The sequence below is a fragment of the Mercenaria mercenaria genome, chromosome 7 (assembly GCF_021730395.1).
Source record: "Mercenaria mercenaria strain notata chromosome 7, MADL_Memer_1, whole genome shotgun sequence".
NCBI lineage: Eukaryota > Metazoa > Mollusca > Bivalvia > Venerida > Veneridae > Mercenaria > Mercenaria mercenaria.
The window spans coordinates 61,317,289-61,331,730 of record NC_069367.1 but is presented as its reverse complement, the minus strand read 5'-3'; the positions used below and the strand labels follow the sequence as shown (position 1 = coordinate 61,331,730).

The 14,442-nt window shown below is 34.3% G+C and overlaps 1 protein-coding gene across 2 annotated transcripts in view; it reads left to right on the top strand.

Annotated features, from left to right (window-relative positions):
* Nucleotides 1-14,442, top strand: part of LOC123555792 (neurogenic locus notch homolog protein 1-like) — an 83,513-nt gene that overhangs the window by 50,808 nt on the left and 18,263 nt on the right. For both annotated transcript variants that reach the window (XM_053548495.1, XM_053548496.1), the window contains exons 44-47: nt 1,260-1,367; nt 1,923-2,094; nt 8,280-8,350; nt 12,362-12,466. In XM_053548495.1, coding sequence (XP_053404470.1) covers nt 1,260-1,367; nt 1,923-2,094; nt 8,280-8,350; nt 12,362-12,466 — 456 coding nt within the window. The remainder of the gene's footprint in view (nt 1-1,259; nt 1,368-1,922; nt 2,095-8,279; nt 8,351-12,361; nt 12,467-14,442) is intronic.

Here is a 14,442-nt window from a genome sequence, read left to right as displayed (position 1 = left end):
CTTCCAATTAAAACCAACATTAGAACTTTTTTCTCTCGGAAACCATGCTGAAGATGGTACACAATGTCAAGGTTTGTAAAGTATTTAGCAATTGATGAGAACGCTAAATTTTATAGATTCTACAAAGTACATTTGCGAAAGAGTTTGGCCTACATTTGGCTGACAGATTGGGGTTTCATTTGCATGTGTCCACCGGAAAAATATAGACCCCTCATCAGAGAATTTCTGAAAGATAGTTTCTAGGAATAGTGGTAGTTTTATTTGGGATTTTGGAGTAAATAAAAGCGCATACTCGTATACTGAAAATGATTATTTCGCCAGAATGGTATTTGCTTCGGTATTCTAAAAGAGGTAGGATGGTTTATCAAGTGTGGATCACTTGAAGAGAGAATATGATTACTAGTCTAGAATAACATCAGGCTAGTTAACATTCTGAATATATTCAAGACAATGGAAACCCATGGGTCGTTAAGCACGACAAAAATGTTGTAGGCTCGATTTGATTGAGCATATTTATGGATAGTAGTTGAATTGCATGATATCGTTTACGTCATCTAGCTCCAGGCTGAGCAGAATTTAACATTGAACAAGTTACAAGCACCAAACTACAATTAAGAAACATCCGTAAATGTGTTCATACGGTGGTGTATGTACTTACATAGAAGCTTTAATGATACAATAGAGCGAATCTCCATGAAGCAACGAATGGTCAGCAGTTGGAATAATGGATGGGTACTAAACGAGAAAACAACGCATAACTAAGCAATCTAAAGTTTAGAGAGGGAATCTGAAGTTAAGGAGCCTGCATATCACACAGACTTTTAAAAGAAAGCATTAAAAAAGCAGGGGTCATATCCTACGGGTGATTACACTATACCCAAGCTACGGATTCGGGCTGAGCTGAAAAACTAGACAGAACCACTAACACAACATAAAAGATTAATATATAATAGCTCTAATCGAATATACAGGGGGGGGGGGGCATTTTACGGCCGCAATGCGACACAAACAACGCTGCTGTGACAAAAGCCTGTTTATATTCTGTCGCACTGAATGATAGATATCAATCAAATATGCGCCATCAAATTTAATTGATTTGTTTAGCTTTTCGAAGACCTTATTACGTCTTCTGATTATCCTCTTAAGATTTTGATTAACACATGGAAGTTGGTTTCTAACGGATTATGTCTTTTACTTGAAATCCGTTGTCTTTAAGAGTTATTTAGCATTTGTGTAATAAAAGTTTATTTTTGTATTAGGGTTAATCCTGCCGGACTCACGCTGCGGCTCACATTTGATGCAGGTCAGTCCGACGAACTTGGCACATACATAAAGGAGTTGCTATTTGAAACAAGAGATCCAGAGAGGTACAATTCATTTGAAACTTGACCTAGTTGCATGGTCTCAAAAATAAAAAAGTTTTCTTGGCAATATTATTTGTTTTTAATATGATTTTATATTATAGCTATAATAAACATCATGTATATGTGCCGAAACACATTGAAGGATCAAAACAAGAGCAAATTACAGCATCCTGTTGAAATTTAATAACATAGAAAATAGTATCGCTTTGGTTTATGCGTCATATTCTTGGTCAAAATGAGGGAAAATAGCACAAAATGTGACATGTGTTGGTAGATTTGGTGTTGGGATAGGAATACACGTATATTCTGTATCGTACATTAAATTAATGTTACTTGCAATGGACAATAAATGCAATTATATTATGTTGTCGAAAATTGTGGCGTGAAAAACAATGATCCCCCCATGTTACCTCAATAGGGTAGATAAAGAATACTTTGAAAGAAACTAACTTTTTTGAAACTTATTCAAATTCTAGCGAACATTTCACTTACCTTTAAAAGCTATTATCGAGTGTAATTAATTTATTTACCTGTTAAAGTGAGTAATTTATTCTTCAGATTCGGAGACGTTTATGGAATTAGAGTTGGCGATATGATATTTAAACATTCTGATTTCATTTCAACTAAGGTTGAAATGACAAAGCGACTCGTGAACTTTACATACACAGCCGATCTGCAAAACGAGAATTCCTTTGCGTTTCAACAATATGAAGATGCTTTTTGTACACAGGTAATTCGTTTCTTTATACTTTTTCGTAGATGAACCGGCTGGTTGTGTCGAGATGCATGATAGCTCGGTCAAAACAGTACCTTTAAATAATTTTTACAATATTTTCATTTTCAGAGTTTAGAGGTATTATTCCTGTGGCTTTCAAACTAACAAAATGACTAATTGCTACATGGTATTAATCATCTTTACATTTTTAGTGAGTGGTTCAAATCAAAGATCTAACTTCGAATCTCCTTAACTTTCATATTTTTATAAGTCAGAAACTGTAATAGTGATAGCTATCAAACATTAAACATTGACTTAGTACCACAAAAGAAAGATGGAAGGCCCCTATTATTTCGGTGTCAGTAATTTAAAGGTCAAGGTCATAGCAACGTCCATACTTTCTTTGTTTGTAAGTATATTATCGTCAAAATAACACTGCTTTTACGTGTTTCTAACACTCTCCTTTTGTCACTGCACTTACTTAAGTGATCCAAACCAGCTAGATATAGTTTTTCCTGTTAGTGTAACTATTTGTATAATTATTCAGTTCTTCTACTTTCAGTTGTTTATTTCTCATTTTCGCCCCTGCACTAATCCTTCATTTTAATATAGTTGTACCTTTATTCATTCAATTCTAAAGAAATAGCATTCTTTTTGTTGCTTAATACTGTTTTTAAGCCGTAGTGATAATTCTTTTTAACTTAGAATCTACCAACAAATATATACATCATCATTTCTGGCTTTTTTTATATTGTTTTTCTTCTATGTATCCTTTTCTTCTCTAGAAACGGACGAATCTTTATTTTGACCTTTCCTTTGTTTGTCTTTAAATTTCTTGTGTTTGTTGATATTGCTTTTAATTCTTAGTATCCCATTACCAACAAGCAAACTGAAAGGGTTTTCTACGTCATTTCCTGTAGATCTGTTTGTTCTTCAATATATTGTGTGTAAATTAAGAATAGCATGTTATGGGATTATAAGGATCTTACATGCCTACAGTATACCCGTGTAAGACGGTTTTTTCCCAACCCGAGGAAAAACCGAGCGTCAACGAGTTTTTTTTTATCAAAGCTGTCCCTCGGTTTGGGAAAATAGAGTTCTGTCTTGCACAGGCAGACATGTTGGGCAGTTATTCTTGCCTATTACATTCAGAATAAATTGTGGTGACAAATACACATTATTTATATAGTGTATGACGTCATAATAGTGCCAGAACTATGTGACGTCACCTAAGTGCACGCTATTTTAGACAAGGTTTTACCCTAGGAAAAGACAGGAATATCTATCCTTGGAGCGTGCTCGGAAAAATGTATACTTCTCCCGATAGGTAGGCAAGAAATGGATATCTTTATCAGGCGCGTAACTAGGCATACGCAAATACGCACGTGCGTCATTTTCAAATCGCATTTTCAAAAAATAAAAAGTCTAAAAATGCAAAATCTGCATTAAAAATCAATGCCTAAGGGGGGTTAGGCATTAAATTCCTATCGATCACAGCTGAATTCTCGAGTTCTTTATCTCAAAATGAAAAGATGTCCCTCACAAAAATGCCGACCGCAGATCTACTTCGTGTCACGGTTTATAACACTTGATTGTATCGCTTTATCGTTGTATCTCTGTATATTCCGAATGTAAGATGTAAACAAGCCGCGAATGTTTAAAATTGCTGACTGTGGCACTTCGCAGCCTTACGCTGACGTTTTTTAAAGAACAGGGAACCCAAGGTCTTGTAATAAAGATGAAAACGTGGCATTACTCACTCACGAATGGAAGCAAGCCCATGTTTTTTATTTCCCGTATAAGTAAGTTAACTTAGAATGATGTAGAATCTCTTCTGGTTAGATCTAGATCTATATAATTATATTCCACATCATGGTAGTAAATTATTTGAACATCTGCCATAATTTTGAATTGCTACAAATGCATTTATTTAAATATATGTATGTCGATAATGTGTTAATTAACATGTAAACATTAGAAATTGAACTTCCAAGAAGCGGCAAACTGTTACGGTGAGTTTAGCAACTGGTTAAACATTGCAATAATATATTGTGCAATCGTATAGCCGCCATAGGGATTTTGGTAGAGCACTCGTTTGTCGAATCTATGGGTTTGAGGTTCGAATCCAGCAAGCTTTGTGGTTTGTGGATTACAAGTTGTTGCGATATTCGGTTAAGTCTTAAGGAGTCTACTGCGTCAACTGCTTCTTATTTGGTGAGCATAACTGACGTAATAAGCTTGAAGCTCTCTAAAGAATCTAGATCTACCACATCCTTACCATGTTCAGCAATCTATTGCTGCAGATAACTTTTTGGCTGTTATGAGTGGGGACAGAAAGGACAATGAAAATACTCTTTCGTCGCAGTATCATGAAATGATTGAGATTCTAACACGACCCGATTCATTTTCCTATTAAACAAAGAAGGCAGAAAACAGTGAATTATTATACAACAAATCACTGTTCTGACGTCACAATTATTACGTCATGGCGTCAAACGGCATAGCGGCGCGCTGGAAAAGAAACCGATTGAAAACGGGCAAATTTTTAATGAATCTCGTGAAGGATGTACTTAAAAATCCTTGGTAACGTGTTAGAATCGAAATAATATATCTCATTTAGTGATTTGCTCTTGAATAAATCATTGTTTGTCGTTCAGATGCGTATCATTATATCACTCGGGCTGCTCCCTCGTGATATAATTTCTTCGCATCTGAACTCCAAACAATGATTTATTCAACGACAAATCACTGGATGAGATATATTATTTCTTAAATAATAGACAGATAATTACTTGTATTTTAGAGACAATTAGTTTGTGTGGGGAGAAAAACATTGCATTGAGTATACTAAGGGCCCGCCAAAATACTGAAAATATCCCCAGAGTTAAACACCCACGTTTTAAACAGAGAAAAATCATTGCTAACTAGCAAGAAAAGTATCATCGGGAGAATTTATCTAAGAACTGTTATCTCGTGACCCCCCACCCCCCTTACACTTGTGGGTATGGTTCTTTTAGATCTACAAAAGGCGTTTGATACCGTCAACCACTCAATTCTTTTAATGAAACTAAGAGCATTGGGTCTCACAGAGTCCTCTATCAGATGGTTTTCTTCGTATTTGTCTGATAGACGCCAATTGGTTGAAATATCATGTACTTTGTCTTCTTCTGCCAATATAACATGTGGTGTGCCCCAGGGATCTATATTAGGGCCTCTGCTTTTCTTATTTATGTGAATGACATGTCAGCTGTTGTAAAAAACAAGCTGCTTCTCTATGCTGATGACTCAGCAATTCTTGTGTCTGCCAAAAACAAGTGTGATATTGAAAATCTCTTAAGTCAGGATCTGAATATTGTCAGTCAATGGCTTGTATGTAATAAACTATCTCTTCACCTTGGTAAGACAGAATCTATTTTATTTGGGTCAGTACAAAGGTTAAAAAAACATGGTAATCTTGATATAAATTGCAATGGTCAAACTATTGAATCCAAATCTTCAGTTAAATATCTTGGTGCAACCATTGATCAAAGTTTGTCATTTGAGTCAGTGGCTAGGTCTGTTATTAAGAAATCCAATGCTCTGTTAAAATTCCTCTACCGTAAAAGTGAATTCCTCACTTTGCACACAAAAAAGCTCTTAGCTACATCACTTGTACAATGTCATTTCGACTATGCCTCTTCTACTTGGTTTAATAGTTTAACACAGGAATTAAAACACAAGTTACAGGTCACACAAAATAAACTTATACGTTTTGTGTTGAATTTAAATCCCATGTCACACATGAGAACAACTGAGCCCCGGGTACACCAGGTTAGCTTTTGTGAACACCCGCTGTCTGTCCTCTGGCTGTCAGCGTTTGCCTAGTGAACAGAGATGTGGCTATAGTATGATTCAATAATCATTATTTCATTTGGTGAGTGTGTTATCGTGTTGGTAGTTTCAGTTCAGGTTGAACAGGGCTGCGTTTGAGATTCTGCAAAAATATCTTTACAATCGAGGACAATCGATTTTTTCCTCTCCTCCTGCCCTACCTTTTTTTCCAAAAACAATATCGGTAAAACTAAAATAAAAAAGATGTTTGCCTTATTTCAAATATGAATTAAATGGTAGGTAAACTTATCGCTACAAAATGGATTTCGAAAATATTTAGAATTTAATTGTTTTGCCTTAATCAGCTGTTCAACATGGATGTATCTGTACACTGTATCCGCAGGCGCTATTAGTATTTTTTCAATTGAGCATACTACAACGTCCCATTGGGTATTGGATTACGGTTTAGTATACTCATAGCCCTTCGGGGACCTTAAAGTAGTTCCTCCTGTGGACAATGACCCGTTCGGCCTGAAGGTGTCACGTCCGTTTTCACAGGAACAATGCGAAGAAGAAGTGATCCAATGTTACAGTGTCAACCTGCCAGTATATGTCACCGAAGACCTTTTTCTCAGGGAATGTTGGCTCATTTGGTGGACATCGGATGCACTGAGGAGACCTCGCTGAAAGCTTGGGGTATGCGTCCGATATGTACCAAGCATCCGAAAATGTCTGACCATTTCGTTAGGGATGCCAGACTCAAATGAAACCACAGAGAGATCCTTCTCCAGTATGAGAAGGGTGAAGACCTATCTGCGCAGTACAATGAGTACATAAAGGTTGTCTGGGTTTGGACTCTTGAACATTTATAAAGAGCAGAAAATTAGTGCAGAACATGTTGTTGACATATTTGCGAACAGGAAAAGCTGACGTTTGGCTCTTCCATGTTTGAATATATAACAATGTTAATAGAAAATGTCGCACTGACAATTGATACGACACGAACCCGGCCACCATAGCCATCTATAGTCAATCAGGGGAATTTTGTGATTTTCATGCTGACGATTAATTAACTCTTGTCTTTATCAGAAAAAATGTTCTGCATATTTTGATGATTTTCAGCACTGTGCCGTAGATTCGTTGCTATTCAGTTGGGCATTACTTGATATGTTAGATCTAGTGGTCACTTATAATAATGTGGTTCATATCGGCTGTTAAAGATAAAAAATAGGTATTAGATCTAATTTGCTACCGTGAAATGTATTATTTTTATATTGAAATTCGTCATCTGGATACCCACCAGAACGCACCATAGACATTCTAAGAAAAAAAATTTCTCGGGGGAGCATGCCCCCCAACCCCCCTAGCAATCGTGCGTATTCTCAAAATAGGCCCAGTTACGCCCCTGTTTATGAATATGCTCTTTTTAACGTTTCTAGTGACATGTTTTCTGCCCGAGCCAATTCTGCTTGCAAATGGGATAATTAGATCTACTATTTTTTGTGACTGCTTCGTGTACTTAACCTTAGCCTAGTTTACGCCGTTTACTTCAAATGTAAAACCTGCCCTTCGTTTTGTCTTTTTTTTGTTGTTTTTTTTGTGTCCGGAGCACAACGCCGATACTGTTCGTAAATGTGGAATGTAAGTTGATATATGAGGAGTGCAACAATCCAAATTACTGCCCCGCCAGAAGAAAATCCATCATTATCCGCCATCCCACCCCTTACACCACTTTTATATTTTTGTGCCTTACTATTCGAGGGTATGAACCAGGTCGGTAGGTCAAAGTTCAATGCTACAACATTGTTATATCTGTCCATCTTATTTTGTGATCAGACCGTAGCTTGATATCCAGTCAAGGTATTGACTTCAAATGTAGATTGCAATTTGACTATATGCAGAACACGTATAGATCTACTTGGTTTGTAGATCAAAGTTTAAGGTACCTGATTGAGCTCAAATGTCAAATCGGTCTTTAGTCTTTCATTTGATTATTTTTGTGTCAGGAGCACAAATTTTCATTACTAACTCCAGCCCACACCAAAAAATTGCACGTACACAAACCCTCTCTTCCCGGCCCATCCAAAAACATCACTTTTAGTTTTTTTGTGCCCTAGTCCCAACGTTCCAAAACGTCCCAACTCCACCCACCATTGCATTACATCCACCTTCAGACAAATACGCCCAAGTTTTCCTAGATGTTTTATTCTTCTACATTTGACCTTAAAGTTTAGGTGTATATTGTCCTGCTTTTAGCAACCCTTGTTGAAATGTTCTATGCACACACAACCAGGATATATTGGAGGTTCTCACCGATCATTTAAACAAGGCAGTGTTTTGGGAGATGTGCCTGTATTTTATGCATTCTTTTGAGTTGTTATTGATTTCAGGTACGAGAAATTATGACAATTGAGGCAGCCACGTTTCCAAATTTCTTAGAGTGTGATGTGATGGGTTTCAGGTATATATATATATATGCTTCGGCCTTTACTTCTAAAGAGTCAGTCGTTGATTAACTTTTACCCTGCTTAAATTCTAAAATGGACAGATGTTTCATTTAATTTTGGGCAGAACCATTTATTATTCGAAAGGATGTAAATTTACTGAACGAATAGCGAACAGTGTAGACCAAGATTAGCTTGCGCGGACGTTCAGGCTGATCTTGGTCTGCACTTGCCGCCAGCAGGCTTAAAGTTAAGAGACATGTAATGACAATCAACAATTTCTGTTCGGCTACGTATTCTCCATACATGATTTCGGCTTTCTCGGCTGTGACGGAAATTCATGTCCACGTTAGAGCTACAGAATATTTGTTTCTAAAGTCATGGATTGTAAAATTTAAAAACTGGCGTTAAGCTACTATCTGACATATGTACTGTTGCTAAATAACTTACTGACATGCGAACCGTTGTAAATTAAGTTAATGACAAATGAACTGCTCCCTAATAACTTACTGACATGCAGACCGTTTTTAATTAAGTTAATGACAAATGAACTGCTCCCTGATAACTTAATGACATGCAAACCGTTGTTAATTAAGTTAATGACAAATGAACTGCTCCCTGATAACTTACTGACATGCAGACCGTTGTTAATTAAGTTAATGACAAATGAACTGCTCCCTGATAACTTACTGACATGCAGACCGTTGTTAATTAAGTTAATGACAAATGAACTGCTCCCTAGTAACTTACTGACATGCGAACCGTTGTTAAGGGGACGCATATTGCTACATTCACAGTTCATACAGAAATGAGGAAGGGGTGCATATTCAAAAAATCGATTGTGGGAAGATAAAAAAGATATTCCTAAACTGATATAATACTGATGGACACCTGTAATGTTCAGTACTTTGTGGATAAGGATGTGGTACTATGAATGTAATAGGAAAACAGAGGTCTTTGTGAAAGTACATTCAACACAAAATATTAAACTTTTGTATAAGAAAAAAAAAACAGGTTTTTACAATACCAGTGTTACAAATAATGTTGAAGAGATGAAATTTTCTTTCTAACACACCAGGTTTTCTTAAACATGTAAAAATTTAACGCCACGTCATTTCATCTCGGGATGGACGCCATATTTCTCATTGATAAAAAATGTAAACAAAAAAAATCAGAGTGGGATTAGCATTGCAAGGGCATAACATGACATTCTACACAATGAATACTTTAGAACAGATATCTAAGATGCTACACAGGCCAGGCGGGTTAAATGCATAACGTCGATCACTTGAAATTGATCTTGAAAAGGTGGTTAATTTAAGTTTATTTACATGGTTTTTAATTTTCCCACGACTTCTCGGCGATTCACTGCAAAAAGTATTACTGCGCCGGACGAAAGGTAACTCTAATAAACAACGGGAGACAACTTAGGTGTCAGCACGTGTATGATTTTTAAAAAAAAACATGTCGATGATTATAATTTCTTATCAAATAACGAATCCTATTCAGAGATTCGTCTTTAATATCAGAAAATTATTAATTTCTATGCACATTTATCACAAAATATTACTTACAATGGACTACTTTGCGCATCAAACTGGTTTCCGCTTCAGTTGTGAGGCACTTCCGTTATACTTTTTGACAACAATAACAAAACACAAAATGAATCAATAAAGTCACTTATAAACCGACTGCTACTTAGATCAGTTTAAGTATAGTTGTTGTTACAACATTATACTTGTTCAATACGCTATGAGATAAACTTTTTCTTGAACTGCATAATCCATTAATTACGTTTAGACGATATTGCATTTACAACTTATCTGACCCCGTTTTTTACGTAAATGACAGCATTCTCGTGCAACTCGTGCAAACAGAGTTATGAAAAGTATGGTGGAGAATTCAAGGACAAATTATTAATGACATTAAAGTGAGGATAACTGTATATTCGTCCAGTTTTGATCATTGACATTCCTGCTGTGTATTAGTAAGTTTTGTGAACAAGATTAGAATGTTACTTTTGCACATATACACATTGATTGGACCTCTCAACCAAATTTCATACCTTATTTTAGGGATTTTTAAGACAATACATTTTCAAAAATGTGTTCAATGTGTTTTGATATTTAAGTGCATTGTAGTTCATGAATATCAAGTTGACAATTAATAATGGAAACATTTCTAGGCCCTTATTGTAAGCCACTCGACTTCTGTAACGATAAATGTTTAATTTATTAAGAGGAATATACTCTTTTAGTTTTGGAATGTGGCATTCCTTGACCACCATATCTTTTCTTATGCACTACTTTGTAAACAAACTAAATAATGTGTTTTAGCTTACATATGCAAAATGAAAAGCAAGACAGTGAACTTATTTCACTTTTTTTTCTTTAAATTAGAATCTGTAGGAGATTGATAAATGTTTGGACAAGGTAAAGCGCTATTATTTTCGCACCAAAAATATTAATTGTTGACTTTGAATGTACACAATGAGTCTTATGTAATTCAACAATAACTTTCTTGATTCAGTTTTTCTCATTTTTATTTTAGTGAGCAATCCTTTGTGTACTTATAACAGTTGAAACAGTATCTATTTCATGTACCAAAACTTTGTACTTTTTTGCAGGTAAATTTGAACATACCCTACCCACTTTTTTCTAATTTTAAAGTATGCGTCCCCTTAAGGAGATGTCACGGCTGAGATAGTTAAGCATTATTACAATACACAGTTGGTATTGAAATTGTGTTTCCAATACATGTGCTCATTAGATAAATCCTCAATATCTATGTGAAAATAAGGGATGTGTTTTGTATGATTGCAATACTGTGAATTGCTCTAATTACTGACAAATGACTGAAACAATAGGAATTCGTACGAGAGATGGATAGACAAAACGACAGTGAGGTAACAATATATTCTTTTATTGTTTTAATGTATGAGTTGTAAGCTACAATAAAGAATACCCATTTTATGAAAATCAAACTGGAAGTTAGAAATAACAGAAAAAAAATAATTAGGTTATGAGTCATCATATACCTGTCAAAATTTGTCATTAGTTTTCACGAGCTGTCAAAATTACTTTTATCTCTCTATTCTGCAAATGCATTGTTTTTGAAAGTATCTTTGACGGATATTGTAGTGTGTAACTTACTTTACATTCCACATTAATATTTGTGCTTGAAATTGCTTTGTTGAGCTCACCGACGTCACATATGAATGTTTATTGTTTTAGTTTACTGTCTGTTATAAACGTATCAAATCTCAATATTAAGATAAAAGAATTGTTCCTTTCTGGTAGACAATGGAAACTATTTGGTTGAATCATAATATAACAGTTTTTGGAAAGAACTGAATATTCTTTGGTTTTTTGTTATTCACCGGAAATTCAAAAAGTGACATCACCTTAATTAAGTTACTGACACATGAACTGCTCCTGAATAACTTACTGATATAAGCTGTTGCTGAATAACTTAAATGACATGAACTGTTGCTAAAAATAAAATGTTGCTAAATAACTTATAGACATGTGAACTATTGCTAATTATGAACTGTAGCTAAATATTCTACTGCCATATGAAAGTTCAGATGTAACTTACTGACATATAAACTGTTGCTAAATAATTCACTGACATAACAATTGTTGCTAAATATCTTACTGCCTGATTAACTGTTGCTTTATATCTTATGAATTGTTGCTAATATGAACTATTGTAAACTACTGACTAACATATCAACTGTTGCTAAATAAGCTTTTGATATGAACTTAGTGCAATATGAAATATGAAATGTTGCTAAATACATATGAAAAGCTTACGTAATGATAAGATGACGATCAAGATTGTTTTGCTAACTCCCATTTCCAGATAAATAAAATATTATATCAAGCTGCGTAATTTCAGACTATGAGTAAGTTGCTTAAACATATTTGATATGCTTTTACTTTTTTGTTTTTACTCATAGATTTTCTGATCTTTGTTTAACATATCTACGAAATTCAAATGAAAAATGTTGTTGTTACATATTGCAGTTATGATGCAGACCAGGATGAATCGAGTGTCTCATTTTCATTTGAGTTCGAAGGTGCGAAAAATGAAGCTGACCTAATAACAGAATTTAATGAGTACTTAAACAGGTAAGACGATTAGTCAAATCCCAATAGTTAGACAATTGTTAAATAGGTAAGTTTTCGATTCACTAAAGAGTAAAGTTAAAATTAGTTTCAGCTCATGTCCATAAAACTTAAAAGTTAAGAGAGGTGCAAAAGTTGGAAGGCCGATGCGCCATGCTAATTGTCAAATATTAAATGTCAAATAGTTAATGAAAATGCTTAACGTCAAGTACTGACTGTCAAATAATAAATGCTAATTGCTAATTGCAGAGCAAAAATACCAAATGCTTATTTCTAAGTGCCTGTGCAAATAAAGAGGTGCATGGAAGGCCGGTGCCGTGCGCCATGCTGATTGTGAAATGCTGAATGCTAAATACTTAATGCTAACTGGCAATAACTTAATGCTAAATTCCACAAACTTAATGTTAAGTGCTACATACCAAATGTTATATGCCATATATTTAATGCTAATGACAATTGCAAAATGTCAATAGCTAAATTAAATGCGTATGGCAAAGTGATAAATTCTAGTTGTCATATTATTTACTTCTATGACTTATTAAACTTATAAATGTACTTTTTTAATCGCGTGAAAACATATAATGTTCTATCAGTCTGACCTGAAGCAATAGCATGTTCTACTGGCCAAAGGATTATGGCACAAAAAATTAACGCTAAAACGATAGACAAGGTTTTCTTAATAGGGGCAAAGTTATGCAACATACACCAATGAGTATTTAAAGGATGCATTAATACTCTGATGTATACATCTCTTTATCTGAATAAGTAGTAAAATACGTATTTGGCATTTATTGTTTCGTTATTTGCTATTAACAACTATCATCTATCTTTTGACAATTAAATCAAAATTTTGACAGTCAATATTTCACAGTAAGCATTTAGCAAATAACATTTTGCACTAATTATTTGGCATTTAGCATTCAGCAAATAGCATAGAGGGCCGATGTGCCATTCTAATTGCCAAATGCTTAATGCTACACAGATGATGTGAAATGTTATTTGTCAAATGATTTATATAAAAAACTGACTGCCATATGTCATTGTCAAATGATAAATGCTAATTGCGAAATGCGGAAAAATAAATGCAAAATGCTTATTGTTGTGTGCTTATACAAATACAGAGCTAAATATATCAGTGGTTAACTGCATCCTTTAAATAGCCATTACTATTTTTACGTAACTTTATCTCTCAGTTTAATTCTTTTTCGACCTTTTCTGCCTTTTCCCTCTTCTATAATAGTTGTATGCAAGATCGGTGTGCCAAGTTTATTGCCAATTGCTTAATGAAAAAGTTTACAAAGCTAAATGCCATGTACATTATGCTCCGTTCCAGAACTTAATTCCTCTAGCATATACCAAATTCTGTATACTACATGTATATGATTAATATTAAGTGCTTAATACTAAATGCCAAACAGCTAATGCTTATTGCCAAATGATAAAAATTGATAATATTTTATAAAATAAATCGATGTGTAAATGATTTATATCTCTTCAATTTATAAATGCAGCTTTTAATTATTTAAAAAAAAATATGTTCTGTCAGTCTGATTTGAAGCAATATCTGTTTAGTTATGACGAAATTTCAATATCGATGGATCATTTATATTCATAATTAACATTATAGAACAAATGCAACAACACACTTGAATTAATTCTAAATGAGATGAGAGTTACTTGTCTAATAATTCCCACACATGTGAGAGAACAACCTGACATCATATGTATAAATTTAAATCGAAAATACAAAATACGTTTCGAATAAAAATGTTAAACTAAATGAAATAAATCCAAAACGAATGACGAGATATTTATTTCTGTATTAGTGCTGGATGCTTAACCTAAGTATGATTTTTTAACCTCTCAACATTTAATATTTTTGGTCAATTTTATGTCATTTTTCATTCAATTTTGGGTATAAAATATTATATAAATTATGTACTTGTGGCATGTATGTAGTCATAAAATATATAATTGCA